General features: G+C 37.8%; 1 protein-coding gene across 1 annotated transcript in view; it reads left to right on the top strand.

The window, feature by feature from the left end:
- met (MET proto-oncogene, receptor tyrosine kinase) overlaps positions 1-20,164 on the top strand; it is a 77,301-nt gene that overhangs the window by 23,972 nt on the left and 33,165 nt on the right. Inside the window, exon 9 of the mRNA XM_059335793.1 lies at positions 14,356-14,565. Within this exon, the coding sequence (XP_059191776.1) occupies positions 14,356-14,565 (210 nt within the window). The remainder of the gene's footprint in view (positions 1-14,355; positions 14,566-20,164) is intronic.

Below are 20,164 nucleotides of genomic sequence, written 5' to 3'. Positions count from 1 at the left end.
GGAGTTGGCTGTTTTTTTGTTGTTGTTTATAAGTTATAATATCGTTAAATTAACATTTTATAGGCCAAATTACCCAAAAATATAAGTCTTGAGTTTCAGCTTTTTCTGGATTTTGCAATATTTTGGGTGTTGTTCATGTTTAAGTCTTCCGATTTTGATCATCACAGTGCGTTTTCAGTTGATTAAGTTGATTATAACATTTTGATCACAAAAAAATAGTCTTGTTCAGTGTTTTCGTTGTTCGTTTTTGGCAAAAATCAACAATCAATCAATTGATTTTATTGAGTTTTTAAAGTTCTAAAGAGTGGTTTTAGTTGCAAAATGTCATGTTTCAAGTATTTCAAGTTACCTTTTTCCACTTGAGGTCTCCGAAATCAACTTCATGATCAAAAAATATTGCTGCTTCCAATCCCTGATTCACCTGGCACGTATATGACTTCTACTTTGTCCCCTCCTCCTCTTAATCAAAACATCTCTGAGTGCTTATCTTGCAGTGGAAATTCTCTGAGAGTCAACAGTTGACGGTGTGAATGTGAGCATCTGTACGAGTTTGTTTGCTCTCTGGAGGTTAAAAAAACTGTTAAAAAGGTCAGAAAAGATCAGGTAAACTGGACATGTAAAGGCTGTAAATAGCTGTTTACATTACATACAATGCTGTGCAGGTTATAATACGACAAAGAGTCCTTTTATGCATTTTCTATACCACAGTCAAAAGGTGAAGTTGTGTTGAAAGTTTGTTTGCAGTCAGTTGAAGTCGGTTAGGTCTGTTTTGTGACAGGACAAAGCAGTAGTACTGTTGCTTTTGTTTCCTGCAGTTTAATAAACTTTGCTCACTGAATTGGATCACTAGTTAACTGACTGGAACAGTGTTTTGGTTTCCAGCCAATAAGAAAGAAGTATTTTCTGTAACCAAGTTATAATATTGTTAAATCAACACTTTTTTTAGGCCAAATTACCCAAAAATATAAGTCTTGAGTTTCAGCTTTTTCTGGATTGTGCATTATTTTGGGTGTTGTTCATGTTTTAGTCTTCCAGTTTTGACCGTCACAGTTTGTTTTCAGTTGATTAAGTCGATTATAACATTTTAATCACAAAAAATAGTCTTGTTCAGTGTTTTCGTTGAGCTGAAAGATTGTTTTTTTGTTTTGTTTTTTGCAAAAGTCAACAATCAATCAATTGATTTTATTGAGTTTTTAAAGTTTCAAAGAGTGGTTTTAGTTGCAAAATGACATGTTTCAAGTATTTCAAGTTAAATTTTTCCAGCCTGGAAAACAGTCCAATCATCTTCGCTCGTGTTTTATTTGCTCTGGCAGATTCAGACAGATTTCCACCAGCGAGCCAATCACAAGTTTACTCATATATGGCTATTAAGCTTAGATAAGTAAAGCTTAGATTAAACTGTCACAATATGCAGCTCTGATCAAATATGAATCAAGATTCTGTTACTGAGTTGCAGATTTCTCTCCACAAATGTTATCATTGTCACATTTTAGTGGTTATTTTCAGTGATTTAAAAAAAAAGGGGGATTTTTACATCTCATCCAATGTGGAGACAATTTCATGTTCTGACCTGGTTTTGTGAAAGTTTTCTCACGTTCTTCACCACATGTGGCCTGTTACCAGTTTCCAGTAAGCAGAAGCACTGTTGCTATTGTTACCTGCAGTTTATCAGACTTTGCTCACTGAATCAGATCACTAGTTAACCAACTGGAACAGTGTTTCAAGGTGCAAGCTAAAAAGAAACGAGTATTTTCTGTGACCGAGCTATAATATTATTTAAAATAACACTTTTTTGGGCCGAATTACCCAAAAATATAAGTCTTGAGTTTCAGCTTTTTCTGCATTGTGCATGAACATTACAGCCCAGTTTTCTGAGGTGTAATTCCACCTGTAATCTTAGACGAGTCGGGTCACTCGTTGTGTTAAGAAGTTTCTTTATGTGTCACCTGCTGCAGCGTTGCAAGTTTACACCGAGGTCGTCAGGGTTCAGCTCACTTTCAAGTCAATCACACATGCTGTGAGCGACTTTAAAACCGTGCAAACCACCAGATTTTGTTTTTAAATCCTCTCTGTTACAGGGTTGCCGTGGGGTTTTAAAAGGTAGTAAGAGGTAATAAATGAAATTAGCCAAAAATAAGGCCATTAAAAAGTACTAAAAAGTAATAAACGTCATCTGACGAGGTATTACATTTTCAAACTATCCGCCACTATGTGCCAGCAGCAGCACCGTAACTGATGCACACCACAATAGCAGTGTCGTCGGAGTACTTCTGGATGTGGCAGGACTCAGAGTTGTATTTGAAGTCCCCTGTGTACAGTGTGAACAGGAGTGGAGCCAGAACAGTGCCTTGTGGAGCCCCTGTGCTGCTCATTAATGTCCCAGAAACACAGTTCCCCAACCTGACATACTGTGGTCTTCCTGTCAGGTAATCTGTGATCCAGGAGATAAAGAAAAGATCCACTCCCATCTCTCTGAGCTTGTTTTTAAGTATGTTGGGTTGGATGGTGTTGAATGCGCTTGAAAAATCAAAGAACATGATTGAATGAATGAATGAATGAATGAATGTGTTAACAGAGTCCACCACAGAATTTACAAGAAGAGTGTCAAAATATAAGATGCCTTGAAAAAAAACAGAAGAACCCTTCTCCTTTACAATAATTAAAATATGCAATGATCAAGATGGAATAGTGGCATTAGAATGTGCGAGAGGCACCAAATTTAGGATTTAAGGGCAAAAAACTTCTACAACCCCCCTACTTTGTTCGGGTCCCGTTATCATCATTAGTCTCAGAAAATCCTTTGGGAAACACTGGTTCTAAAGCTTCTTTTGCAGGCGACTGTCATTTTCTATACTTTCTAAGTTGCTGATTGATATTTACATGGTCACACCATCCAGGGGACAAATAACACTTACAGAAAAGATTTTAAAAAATGAATCAGTAAGTTAAAAAGGTTTCTGCTACAGTTGCAGATTAATGTCGTTTTGGTATTAAAAAATATTCTGAAGGTATTAAAAAAAGGTATTATAAAGTATTAAATTCAACTGAAGTATTTCTGTTTATACTGTGTTAAGATGTGAAGAGTTAATCGACTCTCGGGTGACCAAATCGTGTCATGCTGCAGCCTTTATTATTCATTTTAAACTGCAATAACAGACTGGAGAGGAATAGCAAAAGCAAATTTCCAGCTTCCTAGAGAGAGAAGGAGCACGCAGCGAGCAGCCTGTATAAAATAAGACGATCACTGCTAATGATTTAGGATGGGATCATGCCCCGTAGGGCTCCAGCTGTCGCCTGTTAAATTCCTTCCAGTAAACGGGATGAGCTGAGGCTCAGCCTGGGAAGGGACAGTATAAGTGTCTTATTGTCTTAACCCCTCAAAATAAAGGCAAAGATCCTTTACAAACTGACATCCCAGAGGTTTCCGTCAGCCAGCGGAACGGCCCCGTGGGTAATGTGAGCCAGCCTCTCGTGCCAGCAGTTCATAAAGCTGAACGACGGCCCAGTGATGCTTTCAGACGCTCCGTTGGTGAAATGTGTTCTCCAGTCAGAGAAGAATCTAGAAAGAGACGAAGAATTTCTTAACCCTCCTCTTGAGTTAGGGTCGCCACCGGCCTGTTTTTAGGTTTTAAATGCGTAAAAGTACCACAAAACTTTTGTTTATTGCATCAAGGCTTTTTGACTTGTCAGGAACTTCTATTTGAACAAAGTAAAACAAAAACAAAAATCAATTTTACGAAATTATAAATTGCCCCGGTGAAAATTATAACTTTTTTGTGTTGTTAGGGGTCGGTTTCGACCCAGTGATAAAATATAAGTTCATAAAACAATATTTAGTGTCAAAACTGTTTGGTCGTAGAACCACATGGATTTCTTCCAGCTAATCAGCAAAGATCAGACTACGTCACAGACACCATGACATCTGACCAATCAGTATGGTAATAATATAATAATATTAACTTTGTTGAGCTTGACCTCCAATGTAAAAATGAAAAATTTAGAAAGAAAATCTGCAAGACTGCAGTCGATTAGATTAAAGTGGCAACTCTACAAGAAAAAAAGTTGCAGATTTAAGAGAGTTAAAGTGGCAAATCTGCTCAAAAAAAGTCACAGATTTACAAGAAAAAAGTGAAAAAAAGAACTTTTTTCTTGCAGATTCACCACTTTAAATCTCATAAATCTGCAACTTTTTTTCTCGTAGATTTGCCACTTTAATCTCGTAAATTTTTTCTCAAAAAAGTCCCCACCTGCCCCGGGTCTGAATGTTTTTTTACACATTCTGGCTTTATGTAATATCCTCCAATATTCTCAAGGGTTAAAATATAAGTTCATAAAACAATATTTAGTGTCAAAACTCAAATCATAAACACACTGTCAGCTCAATAAGCCAACAGTCCACTGACAGCCAGCTCCTCTCCAACCCCCCGAGCTTCAGTTAGGGGCTGAACAAACCAGACAAACAAAGACGGACATGTCCAGATTTGAAAGCGATGCATAAGACTAATTCATTTCAGGGCTGGGGACCTCTCCAGTTTGCAGCATGCAAAAATTAGATGAAGATTTTCAATAAGCAAAGTTCTGGATCATATCTTTACTGAAAATGAGGCAGGGGACATGGAGCAGCATAGTAGATGAGCAGGTTTCTGAGGAGGACCATGTAGACCATGGGTGTCAAACTCGCGGCCCGCGGGCCAATTGCGGCCCTCATGACGATATTTTGTGGCCCCCACCTTGATATGAAAGTTAATGTGAGATTTATATGAATGGCACTTTACCGTGTTGTGTGTGGAAGGTCCCTTTAATTACTTTTTTGGTAATTTTGTGTCTTTTTGGGGTCATTTTGTGTCTTTTTTAAAAATAATTTTGTGTCTTTATTTGGTAATTCTGTGTATATTTTTGTCATTTTGTGTCTTTTTTTGTCATTTTGTGTCTTTTTTAAGTAATTTAGTGTTTTTTGGTCATTTTGTGTGTTTTTTTTGTAATTTTGTTCTTTTTTTGGTCATTTTGATACTGCCTCCAGCGGCATCTTGCACACAAAGACTGGAACTAGTACCTGATTTCTATTAGTTTGATTGGCTTTATTGGTTGTTTTAAATTAAACAATTTTTTGAGATATGTCTTCCTATACCCCTCAGTAATAATCAGGTAACAAAACAACCTTTTATGTATTTATATACTTCTCTTGAGGTTCATTTTACCATTTTTTTTAATCGAAAACGAGGGGTATGTTGTCAAAAGAAAGGCCCAGGGGGCACACCAAGTATATTAAAACTAATCTTTTCATGGATAAGGAAGCCTAACAAGGTAACCAAGAGGTAAGAAACAAATTGGATTACAAATAATTGTTTTGAGGGTATTTTATGGATCATTTAAGACACGGGTCAAAACCGACCCGCTAACACCATGGATAGTAACAGAAATATAACACAAGAGGAAGGTTAAAGCCAGCAGCAGAGGTTCAAAAAGTCTCAGTAGGAGAAAAAAAACAGCCAGGGTTGACTTGATATCTGCCTCTCAGATCTCCAGTAAAGCCTGGTCTCAGCCAATCTCAGTTTTCCCACAATCATGAAAGAGTTTTTTTTACGACTCGTTGTGAAAAGCTGGCATGGTCACAAAGCCAACGGGGGCTGCAGCAACACGCAAAAAACAGCAAAAAAGTGACCTCTGGATTTCCACAGATCACGCCCAAAGCTCCGGCGTGGAGTTCTTCACAGCACCGCGACCAAACGGAGAGTCAGACACCTGTCGCCTGCGTTCACAGACCTCGGCTCGTTTCGTGTCTCTTCCTATCTCACCCCGGTGGGCTCAGACCTTCCAGCTGACACCTGAACGCCTCATGAAGCCTCTTTTCCTTTCCCATGCCCCCCACAGCTGGGGGCTGTCTAAGAGAAGGAAGTGAATGAAAGTGAATGTTTCCTCGTCTGTCAGCAGTCAAGGTGCTTCAAAGCTCCAAGTAGAGCTGCTTATTGGAGCCCAGTCGCCAGGAGAAAGATTGATATGAGGATCTGAAATGGGTTTGGTGGACGGCACCAACCAAGCCACGACTTTAACCCTTTATCGGGCGAAGAACTACATTTGGTAACTTCAGTGGATATCTAAATGAAGTCCCCATGTCTCTCTGTTTGGTCGTAGAACCACATGGATTTCTTCCAGCTAATCAGCAAAGATCAGACTACGTCACAGACGGTGACACCATGACATCTGAGCTTGACGTCCAATGTAAAAATGAAAAATTTAGAAAGAAAATCTGCAAAAAACAGTTGTACAAACAGTATTTTTTAGTGACTTGTACCAGGAGAACTTGCCTATCGCTGCCAAGTATGAATCGAAATACAAACCTGGGGGGGTAATATTTCGAGAAAAAGTTGCAAATTTACTAGATTAAAGTGGCAAATCTGCAAGAAAAAAAGTTGCAGATTTAAGAGAGTTAAAGTGGCAAATCTGCTCGAAAAAAGTCGCAGATTTACAATTTTACACTTTAAGAAAAAAGTGAAAAAAAGGAACTTTTTTTTCGCAGATTCACCACTTTAAATCTCATAAAGCTGCAACTTTTTTTCTCGTAGATTTGCCACTTTAATCTCGTAAACTTTTTTCTCAAAAAATTCCCCACCTGCCCCGGGTCTGTATGTTTTTTTACACATTCTGGCCGTATGTAATATCCTCCAATATTCTCAAGGCTTGAAATTTGGAATTTGCAAGTATTTCAATGAGTGCACTATTAAGGGTTAAACCAGGAGAGCTGGGTTCATGTCCTGTTGTTGGAAGTTTTGTCTTGATTTCACGTTTTTTAGGCCTAACTCTGCACTTTTTAAGGTTTCGTCCTGGCTGTTCTCAGGAACATGTGACACGTACAGCAGATATATTGAGTTATAGGGCTGAAGATGGAAAGTGAAGCCCAAAAAGTGCCTTAAAGCTGCATTTTTTTCTTCGGCTATTGTGATATTTCATCTAGCCCTCGTGTGCTATGTAGTTCTTTTATGTGAAAATAACAAAAAGACAGAAAAAACAAGGCTTTAGAATAATTAGACAGTGCACAGTGAGTGTATGTGGTCTTTTTAGCTTAAATGAGATTTTAACAAAAGCCAAATGGATTGCATATTAAAGATTTAGTATTAACACCTGGCAATCTGTATCTAAAACTATCAATAAATAACTGAAAGTATCAATAAATGATTAATGATGAAGAGTGAAGCCTGCAAAACAAACTAAGTTAGTAAAAAAAAGGCAAGATGCAAAAGACATTATATGCAGAGGAACTGAGAGTGAACTTAACACCTAGAAATCAACATAATAAGCAAAGACGCAGCTGAACTGGAGACTCTAAATCCAGAGTAAATAAAAACACAGCACAGCGTGGTAGGAAACGGTGGAAAACTCCAGCGGCATAAATCACTCTAGATGTGACAGGCTCTTGTGTACTTGGGAGCTCCGTTATGACTTGGCTTTTTCGCAGGCTGTTACACTAATGATCCTTCGGGGACGGCGGAGGTTTTCGGGATCGCTGGTTCTCTCATCACCCCGCAGTAAAACCTCTCCGCCCGCTCTCAGCGATTGTATTTACAGCTGCTGCCGACCTCCAGCCCTGCACCTCCTCTGCCTCAATAAGAGGAGACATCCACTGAACAATGAGACTGACTGAGGTTTCCACTAATTCACAGGATATTTTTCCTTTTCGCTGCACCCCTGGGAGACGGTGCAGGGCAGAGGGGTGGGGGGAGGGGGGGTCCCACTCTACTCGCTCCTTATTGGTGTGTGGAGGAGGAGAAAGGTCAATTGGATTGCTTTAGTTAGGTGACCCAGCAGTACCATCACACACACACACACACACACACACACACACACACACAACTCAATACACTACTCAATATGCAGGCATGTGTGTGTTTAATATGTGTGTGTTCAAGCAGATGCATGTAACTTTAAGCAGAGGTGTGGACTCGAGTCACACGACTTGAACTCGAGTCTGGAATTACTGTTTTTATCAATGGAGTCTGGTGGCTTTCAAGAAAGCATAAATGCTTAATTTCCCTGTCAGAAAGGGCTCCCTGGCAGCAAGGTAAAGTGGTGAAAAAAATCTAAATATAGCAAACAATTGATTGTTGTCGAAAGTACATTTATCAGCTGCCCTCGTAGTACACTGACTGTGGAAAAGAACTTAATATAAGTACACTCCAATAAATCTGCACTATCCCTTTAAGTGCCAGAAAATGTGACTGGGTGAATAAGATTTTGCTTAATTCACAAAATTTGTTTTTTTAAGAACTCAAATTACACTTGAATCTTAACGATGAATATAAGTGAATAACAGAGATTTATGAATTTAATGACTTTTGACTCGACTTGGACTTTATAACTTGTGACTTGACTTGGACTTGAGCTGAGTCTGTCTGTCTGTCTGTCTGTGTGTGTCTGTGTCTTTGTGTGTCTGTTTGTCAGTGTGTGTCTGACATGTGCTGTCGGCTCAACATCCAATCAAATTCGATCCAAGTTATTTTGATCTGACAGCATCCATCCAATCAAACTTCAGGACAACTAATGAAGAAGAACTGTCAAAAAGTTAGCAAAAATGATCCCAAAGATTCGGGAATAAAAACTATGAAGTGGTCAACAGAAAACGAACTGCAGTCTGCAAAACATGCTGAGGTCGAAGATTACCGACGGAGACGCAACAACTTCCAAGTTCGTCCGACATTTGAAGTTGCACAAAGAACAATATGTTTTGAACGAACACTAATGCTAGCTTCGCGGCTAACTTTGCTAGCAGCATTGATAAATTAGTGAGAAAAAAACACACAGAGACAATATGAGATGAGACAAGACAGGACAGAAACTAGTTTAGAACAAGTTTTAGTACAATATACTCTTGTTATGCACTTGTGTTTGATGAATGTTCTTGCAAAATAAATTCAGATTTTAAAAGCATACATGATCCGTGTAAATATTACTACTCTGTTGTTAAAAGGACTCCAAACTCAAACTGTTGGACTTGAGACTTACTTGTGACTTGCTAAACAATGACTTGGTCCCACCTCTGACTTTAAGTGTGTGTGTCCATCTGTGCTGCTGCAGCTCACCGGGGAGTCAGACTGGAAAGTGCACGAGGAAGTTTTAGCGATATTGGACAGATTTGCTGCTACTGCAGTCAGAGCGTCTCTCTGTGGAGTCAGATAGCTGCCAGAGTGTTGGAAGTCAGACTCAAAGCTGTTTGTTCAGCTTTTCTTGGAGTATTAGAAACTTTACAGCCCTTATCGCCATGGTTCCCAACTGGCCCGGCCTCAGACAGGACCAATGCTGAATGCTATATCCAGGCTACAGGTCATTGTGAGTGTCATTCTGAACCAAATGTTGGCTGTAGAAGTGGGTTATAAATGGAGCCTGACCAGTGTGGGATTTAAGAGACCAATTTTTTTTAGCTGGAATGAAAATGGACCCTTTTTTTTGCATAATGAGCACCAATTTTTCTGATACGACTCCGCAAATGTTCTCAGAAAACTGCTTTCTCAAACAAATTATTTTATAAATTATATTTAACATTATGTTACACAACAAACACAGTGTATGACAACTGGGAAAATAAAATATATATATAAAAAAGAAAAACAATTGCTAAGTAAAAACTGGCCATTTAAATATAGAATAAATAAAAATAAATTAATGGATAATATAATTTTAAGTTACCCCGAGCATCATTTTCTGCATAATATATCGTGCAAATTTTTTCATATCGCCTCAGTCAACCAATATATCTGTCTGCCTCTAGTTATTAACTAGGTGCAGTGGATTAAACACCACACATGTTGGTTGCATGCAGTTATTTCCAAAGGATAAGTAATAAGTTACCTTATATTAAACCAGCATTTTCATGCACATATAAGAGAATTAGGAAAACAGACACTCATTGAGTTGATTTGATTGACTTCAGAGCCTGTGTTGTGCAATTTCAGGGACTGTGGGGGGGAAAAAAACAAGGATGTTATCAAATTGAGAATGGAAACAAAAAGATTTTCCACTAATGCACCCAAAGAAGCACGAATGGGTTTCGTTTTTAATTTTTAGGTTCTTCAAACATTGCATATTCTGTGAGAACAGTGACATATTTTTTAAATCCTATTTATAGTTTTCTACTATGGTTTCTTGTTTGTGCACCAAAACGCCAAAGCAAATCTCTTCTGACTCTTCTTGACACTCTGTGGAGTGAATGCATGAAGTCTGCCACTATTACTACTGTAGCAAATTATCAGTTGCAGCTTGATGCAAATCCATTATAACAAAACAGTTTCTGTCTCGACCGAAGAGAAGAAAGAAAGTACGATTGGTTCTTAATCTAATAAAGTGCAACCAACCACTATAAGCACCTTTCTCTCCTGCCTCTGTCCCTCCTGTTATATCAACTCAAGGACACATTTACCTTTGTAGCCCAAAAGATAAACAAACACTATCATTGGCAAACCGCAACGCAAATATCAACTCTGATCTGTCAGCATGCAGCCCAACGGGTCCGGTTTGTTCGGAGTGCACCTGTGTGGAGGAGCAGCACGCCGTCACGTTACGTCTCCATGTTGATATTTGCTCTGAATAATAAAGCACAGTCGCCTTAATAAACACAACATATCCTCCTTTAACCCCGACTTCAGCAACATGATGCTAAAAGTCCAGACATAAACAGAAACGGCGCATCAACAGGCACAAAACAGGATAATTTATCATTTTATGAGCACTACTGGCATCTTAAAAGCTCCTTTTACTGAAGCTTGTCAAGTCATATCAACAACAGCTTTCAGATTAGTTGAACCATTTATTTATCGTCTGTATCAGTTTTACAGTCTGTGTATTGATTTCTTGTTTCTGGGAAGGCAGCCTCAGATCCAGACCCCTTTACCCCGTTTGGAAGCTGTTTGTTTCCTCTCCCACTCTGTTTGTGGAGCTGGTGACGGCTCGGTGACTTTACTGTTTACTACATTATGAAAGAGTTTTACAACGCTTCGCTGTGGTTTAATTTGGAGCCTTTATCAGCACTGTGTTGTGCATATGTGGGGAAATATGTGTTCATCAAAGGAATTACCCAACCAGGCTGAAAACTTAATTTTTTAAAATGCTTTTAAAATCCAAACCCCTTTTTACTTTTGTATTATCATTAATAATATTAATTAAAAATTCATTTTATTATTTTACTCTTTTTTTTTTTATTAAATTTATTTCTGCATGATTTTTTTCTTTTTTTTTTAATATGTTGTTTTAATTGAAAATCGAGTTATTCTAACTTTATATTGTGCTGTTTTAATTTCTCAGTACAGCACCTTTAACCCACCTCAGTATATTAGTTAATATATATATTTAGTCCTGGAAATATGTGTGGAAATATGTGTTTATCAAAGTAATTACCCAACCAATCGCAGTTTTTAAATCAAGACTGAAAATTGCATTTTTCTGAATGCTTTTAAAATCAAAAATCCCTTTTATTATTGTAATATTATTAATAATATTAATTCCTATACAAAACATTATTATTATTATTATTATTATTACCTCTGTGTATGAAACATGCTTTATAAATAAAATCTCCTCTCCTTGATTAATCTGTAGGGGAGAGCGGGGTAATATGAGCATCTTACATTTTGGCAAATTGCGAACTATAACTATTTGCAATCATAATAAACTATAAGGCAGAAGATTTCTGACTAAACATTTAAATAAAATCACTGAGTTACTTGCTGGAGCCCGACTGAGTGTTCAGCTTAAACTCTCTACCGTATACGTTATTCTGCAAGTTGCATGCTGTAACTCCCCCATTATTTGCATATAGCATAAAATGATAAGAGTCATTAAAATAATCTCCAATTCAGGACCAATTTACACCTTCATGCAGTCACATAAGGTTTAGTAAAGCGTGTTCTCCTGAGATGAGATGAATCTCAGCCACACCTCAATAAAAAGGGGCTCAGCGTGGTTCTGTCTCTCACTGGGGGATTTCTTAATGAGAACAAGAGCTGGGAGGCCGATGTGGGCTGGAACCAACACGGGATAAAACTCTGTTGTTTCCTCGGGCCACACATGTAAATACTGCAACACTGATAAACAGACAGAGTCTCATATAATGTGTTGAAGAAGCTCTACGAAGTGAGGATTACTGCATCGTTGTTTTATATTATGACTGAGTGAAGAGCTGCAGGGAGAGGAAGTGTGCCTCTTTATGTGTGCATAATTCTGCTCTTTACTGCTTTAGGAAACTATTTAAGCTGTAGGAACATGTTAATATGATATCTGATTGATGGTCGGCTTCAGGCTGGGATAAGAGTCGATGTTGGTGTGCAGCAGTGGTGGTTAAATAAAGTTGAGTTAATCAATCGTTTTCATGCAGGAACTGATATGCCATCAGATTTCCTCTTATTTTTGTTTGAATCCACTGTTTTTTGTTAATATCCACAGATTTTTGTGATTTTTTCCCATTTTTTTCCAATTTTTGCTTGTGCAAAATATCAAAATATGCATGCATATCATATGATCAAACATAGGTTATTACATGTTATAGACCATGGGTCTCAAACTCGCGGCCCTCGTGACGATATTTTGTGGCCCCCATCTTGATATGAAAGTTTAATGTGAGTTATATATGAAAGGCATTTTACCGTGTTGTGTGGAAGGTCCCTTTAATTACTTTTTTTTTGCTAATTGTGTGTCTTTTTTAAATAATTTTGTGTCTTTTTTAATAATTTTGTGTCTTTTTTGGTAATTCTGTGTCTTTTTTTTGGTAACTTTGTGTCCATATGTCCATGTGTTATCTATATTAGATAAATAAAATATAAAGACTTAGATGCAAGATATTTATTTCACTGTTTGTCGATTTCACTGCTGCTAAAGTTCTTTGGTGGTCTTTTTTTGGTGGCATCTCTCCACTTTTTAGGCATCTGCCAGAGAATGTGCACATTGCAAAAGACCTGCCCTTACATGGTGTTTATCTATAATAATAATAAACATTATGATCATTCATCATTCAGCACACCTGGCTGAGAGCACATTCAGAATCTTATGAATGTTTGCAGCATCTGGAGTTGACATCTCATGTGGGTTTTTTCTCTCTTGACTGAAATTTGGAAGAAAACATTAGATCAATTTAAGAGAATGTTTCTGCATTAAGCCCAGTGCTTGTGAGTGTGTGCAGAAGCAAATTGGTGGGAAAAACTGCAAGAACACCACGAGTAGAAGTGTGCATGTGACATTTTTAGCAGTCGTAGCAGAAGATGGCTGTTTGCTTCTTACTTCAGCTGCTGCACCTTTAGACGTTGCTGCTTCCTTTAGTTTTGGCTCATGCTGCTGAGACCACCCGTACTTTACTTTCCCAACTTCCCTGCTTACTGTACATCAGAGCGTGCGCCAACATTGTTTCCTAATAAGGCTGGTAAACACCCAAACTGTAATGGGGAAAGAGTTCCTGAACATATGTGAACAACAAATGTTACAGTCACTCAGAGGGCAAACATACGAACAAATCCTGCAGAAATGATCTTAATATTTGTGAGTTTTCATTTCATAAAACCTGCATTAACGAACTATAGTTTTTCTAACCTGCATCTTTTTTTTTTTTTTTGGTAAATTTTATTTATAACATATATATATACATATATACAGACACATACAGTACAAGAAAGATAGAAGAAAACCAACAGAAAAAAAAAAATAAAAGTAAACAAAGAGATAAAACAAAACAGAAGCAACAGACATCCAGCCACCACTTAATAATTAACGTAAAAAGAAAATGTGCACAGAAACATGTCGGTCCAACAAAATGCCCCCAATTGTCGTCTCATATGAAAAGGGCCAGAGATTGAGTCCAGCAAAGTCTCTTAACCTGGATACATATCAAGAAAAAATTTACAGTACAGGCCAAAAGTTTGGACACACCTTCTTATTAAATGCGTTTCCTTTATTTTCATGACTATTGACATTTAAATTCATCGAAACTATTAATGAACACATGTGGAATTATGTACTTAACATAAAAGTGTGAAATAACTGAAAACATGTCTTATATTCTAGTAAGCAAGGGGTGGCTACTTTGAGGAATCTAAAATACAAGACATGTTTTCAGTTATTTCACACTTTTTTTGTTAAGTACATAATTCCATATGTGTTCATTCATAGTTTTGATGCCTTCAGTGAGAATCTACAATGTAAATAGTCATGAAAATTAAGAAAAACGCATTGAATGAGAAGGTGTGTGTCCAAACTTTTGGCTTGTACTGTATAATATATATAACATATACTTATATACAATATAATATAATAAAATAATGCATTCAGGTCCCAATTTGAGGTCTGTCTTTTCTAAACCTGCATCTTTTTTCCTCTCTCCTGCAGAGCTGTGTGTACGGAGAGAACCGGACCTCCATCCAGTGCACCACGCCCTCTCTGGTCAAACTGGCTCTGCAGCCTCCCGTGGTCACCAAGGTGTCCTTTGTGCTCGACGGCTACTCTACAGGACAGTGGGACCTGATCTACGTGGAGGACCCGCTCTTCCAGGACCCCAAACTCACCTCCAAGGACAACAAGAGCATCGTGGAGCTCAAGGTAAAGCCTCGTCCAACGGATATAAAAATATTACACCAGCCAAGTTTTCTCCTTGCTTTCTTGTTCATTTGACACGTGATAAACTTGAATTTAGTCATATAAAAAACTGCTCTGTTACCAAACAACAATCAAAACCACATTAAAAAAAAATAAGAAAAAGCTTCCAAACTGCATGTAACAAACCCAAAATGCAGCTTTCACACAACCAGAATGTGGAAGAAGGTCTGTATTATACAGCCAAAAATTATTAGACCACCGTTGTTTTCTCTAATTTCTTGTTCATTTTAATGCCTGGCACAATGATAACAACAAAAATAGCTCATTTTTCATGGTTTTCTTGATAATGATTTTGGTTATTATCAAGAAAACCATGTTTTTTCGAGACAAAAGGCCAAAACGAGCGTGTGGCCTCAGCCTGAGAATACAGTAAACATCCAGTTGCTGGAAAGTCTGAAAAGTGCCACGATTTAAAGAGAGAGGAGACTATGACTTCATTACTTCCATTGACTTTCATTTATATCATAAAAAGGTTCAATGCATGCTTAGTCAAAGACTCAGAGAGAGTTTCAGTAGGGGGGAAGCTTCCAGAAACAGGTGCAGAAACTTAAAGACACCTGAACAAACTATTTTTTAAGTAAGATTGTGCTTCACAGAACAGGAATACTGATTTCCTTGCACCACTTTGCTCACCTTACACATAGATAGATAGATGGATGGATGGATGGATGGATGGATGGATGGATGGATGGATGGATGGATGGATAGATGGATAGATAGATAGATAGATAGATAGATAGATAGATAGATAGATAGATAGATAGATAGATAGATAGATAGATAGATAGATAGATAGATAGATAGATAGAATTTAATTTATCCCAAGCTGGGAAATTACAGTGTAGCAGCAGCATTACACACAGAGACAATGACAACACAATTAAATAAGAACAACCTAGGCATACTACAAGCAATAAAATATATAAAAATACAATAAAAATACAATAAAATGTAATGTAAAAATAAAGTGTCTAAAGAAGGAGTATGTATTAAGGAGTAGAATTCCAGTGCAGAATAAATATGAATATGCAGCATAAAAATGTTGGTGCCGTGAAACAAATAAGGTGCAATCAATGTGTGTCGAGTTAATAAAGTGAAGAAACTCAACAGATTTGTTCGACTTTAGACTTTGTAAACAAAGCCTGGCACTTTGTTTTGCGTCAGAATTGTGTTTTACAGAACTGTAGTGAATGAGAGGAATTCACAGATCGATGTTGATTCTGCCGGTGGCTGAACTTTGCCTCCCTGTCCACCTATTCACACGTCAACGCTCCGTGATCCGGGTCAAGTTGGGAAGGAAACAATACTGGAAGAAAAACAGGAAGTGGAGTCTGTTTCCCATCGTTTACACCCCCCATCCCGTCCTCTCTTCTATACCTCTCCATGTATTCTCTCTGTTGGCTCTCATTGTTCTGCCTGCCAGGGTCGAAGCGTTTGACATATTAATGCTGCTTTTCAAACAGGCCACCACGTTCCCCAGAGCCTGTTTTAGCAACACAATGAAATACATATTTCTCCTCCTTTTCTTTTCTTTCTTTCAGTTTTTTTTTGTTGACTGCTGCTCGACGGTTTGTGGCAGCTGTGCTGAACCTCTCGCAGGGGATCCTGGCTGCTTTTTGCTCTTTTTTTTCTCTCTCTCTTTTCCCAGACTTGACCTTGGCCCCTGATGCTAAATCCACCACGTCTATCCCCCCTTCATCCCTCACAAACCCCCGTTTGTACCCGGGGGAGGGGGGGACGGTGCCACATTTAACGCTATCTGATAACCCTGCAGTGGCCTCTGGTATAAAGGGCAAACACTGGGCTCATTTAGCCCCATCTGATAACTTATTTAAGCTAATTTAAGAGCTGGACAACTAATTTTAGAGCTGATTTCTAGACATTTTCCATGGTTGGTTTACCATGGAAAATGTCTAGATATCTTCTTTTTTGGCAATTTTGTCTTTTTTTGTCATTTTACATCATTTTTGGTCATTTTGTCTTCTTATTTTTGGTATTTTTTGGTCATTTTACATCTTTTCTTGATCATTTGGTGTCTTTTTTTCCCACATTTCCTGGTGAAAGTTTAAATTAAGAGCTGATATCTAGACATTTTCCATGGTTTTCTTGATAATAACCAAATCTTTATCAAGAAAACCATGGAAAATGTCTAGATATCAGCTCTAAAATTAAACTCTTATGAGCCATTTTTGTTGTTATCATTATATTTGTCCAAACAAATGTATCTTTAGTTGCACCAGGCATTAAAATGAACAAGAAATTGAAGAAAACAAGGGTGGTCTAATCATTTTTTTGTTCATTTTCTAGCTTTTTTTCATCTTTTCTGGTCATTTCACTTCTTTTTTGGCAATCTTGTGTCTTTTTTTTGTCATTTTACATCTTTTTTTGGTCATTTTGTCTTCTTATTTTTGGTCTTTTTTGGTCATTTTACATCTTTTCTTGATCATTTGGTGTCTTTTTTTCCCATGTCTCCTGGTGAAAGTTTAAATTAAGAGCTGATATCTAGACATTTTCCATGGTTTTCTTGATAATAAACAAAATCATTATCAAGAAAACTATGAAAAACATTATATTTGTCTAAACAAATGTACCTTTAGTTGCACCAGGCATTAAAATGAACAAGAAATTAGAGAAAACAAGGGTGGTCTAATAGTTTTTGGCTGTATATTACAGAGCTTCTTCCACATTCTGATTGTGTGAAAACTGCTTTTTGGGTTTGTTACATGCAGTTTGGATGCTTTTTCTTATTTTTTATGAGCTTTTGACTTTTTGACTTTGACTTTTTTGTCTTTTTGGAATAAATGGATCATGGACCCAGCGACCTGTGGGCCCACCCCATCATTTAGCCCCATCTGATAACTCAAACTCCCGAAATGGCGAGCAATAAAAGACAAATAAAGCAATATTTAGCTGTGACTGACACATGAGAGAACCGTGCTGTTGGTTTTGGCGCGTGGCCAGGCTCTTATCGCTGCCGATCGTTCTACGGGAAACTGACAAGCATCTCGTTTAATTAACATCGAAGCAATTTATTTAGAGTGAGTGGCATCACCGCGACAGTTCTTTAGAAAGTTTTAATAACTGTGTGTACAGTATTGTCACGCCTTCAGCTGGGAAACGAGGATTCTGCTGGATGATCTCGTTACAAAGTGTTGTCTTTGTGTGTGTCCTAATTGCGAGCCGGCGGGATGAGTTAGTGGTGTGTGTTGCTGTGTGTGAGCGCTGCCAGAGTGTGTGTGTGTCTGTGTGTGTGTGTGTGAGAGTGCAGGAACAGGTGCGAGCCTCCACTCTGTGTCAAATTGGAAAATCCCGAGCTGTCACGCAAGGAATGTGATCATTCTCTTTATTGCCTTCTGCTGCACTCAAACAAGTGTGTTTATGTGAGATGGGCACCGAGGAGAGAAAACAAGGGAACAAGAAAGAGTCTGAGAGCGCCGGAAAAAGAGCAAATTAGACTCTTGCAGCTTCCCGTCAAACCACACACACACACACACACACACACACACACACACACACACTCGGTAAAGCCTAGTCCAGAGGTCAGCAACCTGTGGCTCTGGAGCCACATGAGGCTCTTTAGGCCGTCTGCAGTGGCTCCCTGTTACTGTGACAAAAAACTATATGAAATGAAACGGTTATTACTTTACATTTTATTTTAATTTGTCATTTGTGTAGGCCCAAAGCAATTTGTATTCTTCAATTGTAAAAATGTGTAGCTTATACAGTACAGGCCAAAAGTTTGGACACACACCTTCTCATTCAATGCGTTTTTCTTTATTTTCATGACTATTTACATTGTAGATTCTCACTGAAGGCGTCAAAACTATGAATGAACACATATGGAATTATGAAATTAACAAAAAAAAGTGTGAAATAACTGAAAACATGTCTTGTATTTTAGATTCCTCAAAGTAGCCACCCTTTGCTTACTAGAATATAAGACATGTTTTCAGTTATTTCACACTTTTTTGTTAAGTACATAATTCCACATGTGTTCATTAATAGTTTTGATGAATTTACAATGTAAAAAGTCATGAAAATAAAGGAAACGCATTGAATGAGAAGGTGTGTCCAAACTTTTGGCCTGTACTGTATATGGCATTAAAAAGTAAATGAAAATGTGCATAGCTTCAGAAAGCTCACAGCCTTAGCCTCTAAATTTTGCTTCAAGTCTAGTTTTTAAACTCCTGAGATATTTATTCGGTGTCCAGCCTCTCATTTGCAATCGTATTAATGAATGTTGTTTGTTTTTTTACCTATAAGTAATGTTGGTAGGTTAATTTAGACTTCATAAGCTGTTTTAATCTTCATTCTAAGGTTTAAAATAAGGTGTGCGGCTCCATTCTGACTCTTTTTCTCTTATTTTCGCCAACAATGGTTCTTCTGTTAGTAAAGGTTGCCGACCCCTGGCCTAGTCCAAAGGATATTCAGACATGGAAAAAAATATTAGACCAGCCAAGTTTTCTCCTTGCTTTCTTGTTCATTTGAATGCCTGGTACAACTAAAGGTACATTTGTTACAAATATAATGATAAGAACAAAAATAGGTGATACGAGTTTAATTTAAGAGCTGATATCTAGACATGTTTCATGGTTTTCTTGATATTGATTTTGGTTATTATCAAGAAAACCATGGGAAATGTCTAGATATCAGCTCCTAAATTAAAATCTTATCAACTATTTTTGTTGTTATCATTATATTTTTAGCTTTTACTTGTACCAGACATACAAATGAACAAGAAATTGAAAAAAAAACAATGGTCTAATAATATTTTTCCATGTCTGTATGGGAACTTTTGAGAAAACGGGATCTTCCTTCTCAAAAAGAATCCCATCCACACAAGCAGTGTTTTCAAAGAATCTCCAAAAGAAAATGCAAAAACACAACTGAAGCACTGTCAGAACCACAACAGGTGGTAATATAACACTAAAGACATGTTGGCCAATCATGCAAAGAAGAAGAGAAAGATGTCATTGACCAATGGAAAGCCTGGGAATTAAAAGCTTTTCCCGTCAAACCACACACACACACACACACACACACACACACACACACACACACTTGCTCACTAACTCGGTTACACGCTCACGTGGATAATTTCTGTGTGTGTTTCCAGTCAGAACTCAGAGGGGGTGTTTGTTGTCGTCCCGCTAGGGGTCACAAGACCAGAATAAGTTGCTCTGTGTTGCTCATATCAGCAGCAACAAGCTCCATTCAGTTCTCTCAATAACAATGAGTCATGATGAACTCTGCCAGCAGCAGCAGAGACCTGCACCTCATTTACTCCACCGCTCTGCACATTGAAGCCTTCTGTTTCCAAACCCCCAACGTGCCCTAAACAAGCCATTAGGTTGCTACTAAAATACGTCATCAGACTATAACATTTATATCATTTTGTCAACCGTTTGCGCACCCAATGTCGCTCCATGGCTTTTTAAAGAGTCTATAAATAGTTTAAAAAGCTGCAAAAGAAAACTTTGAAGTGTGTTTAGAACTCCAATACAGTCTGTATATTATAAGAAACACACTTATGTGGTCTGTC

The sequence above is a fragment of the Centropristis striata genome, chromosome 6 (assembly GCF_030273125.1).
Source record: "Centropristis striata isolate RG_2023a ecotype Rhode Island chromosome 6, C.striata_1.0, whole genome shotgun sequence".
In the NCBI taxonomy this organism is placed as follows: domain Eukaryota; kingdom Metazoa; phylum Chordata; class Actinopteri; order Perciformes; family Serranidae; genus Centropristis; species Centropristis striata.
The sequence above is the reverse complement of the archived record's forward strand: the minus strand, read 5'-3'. Positions and strand labels throughout refer to the sequence as shown.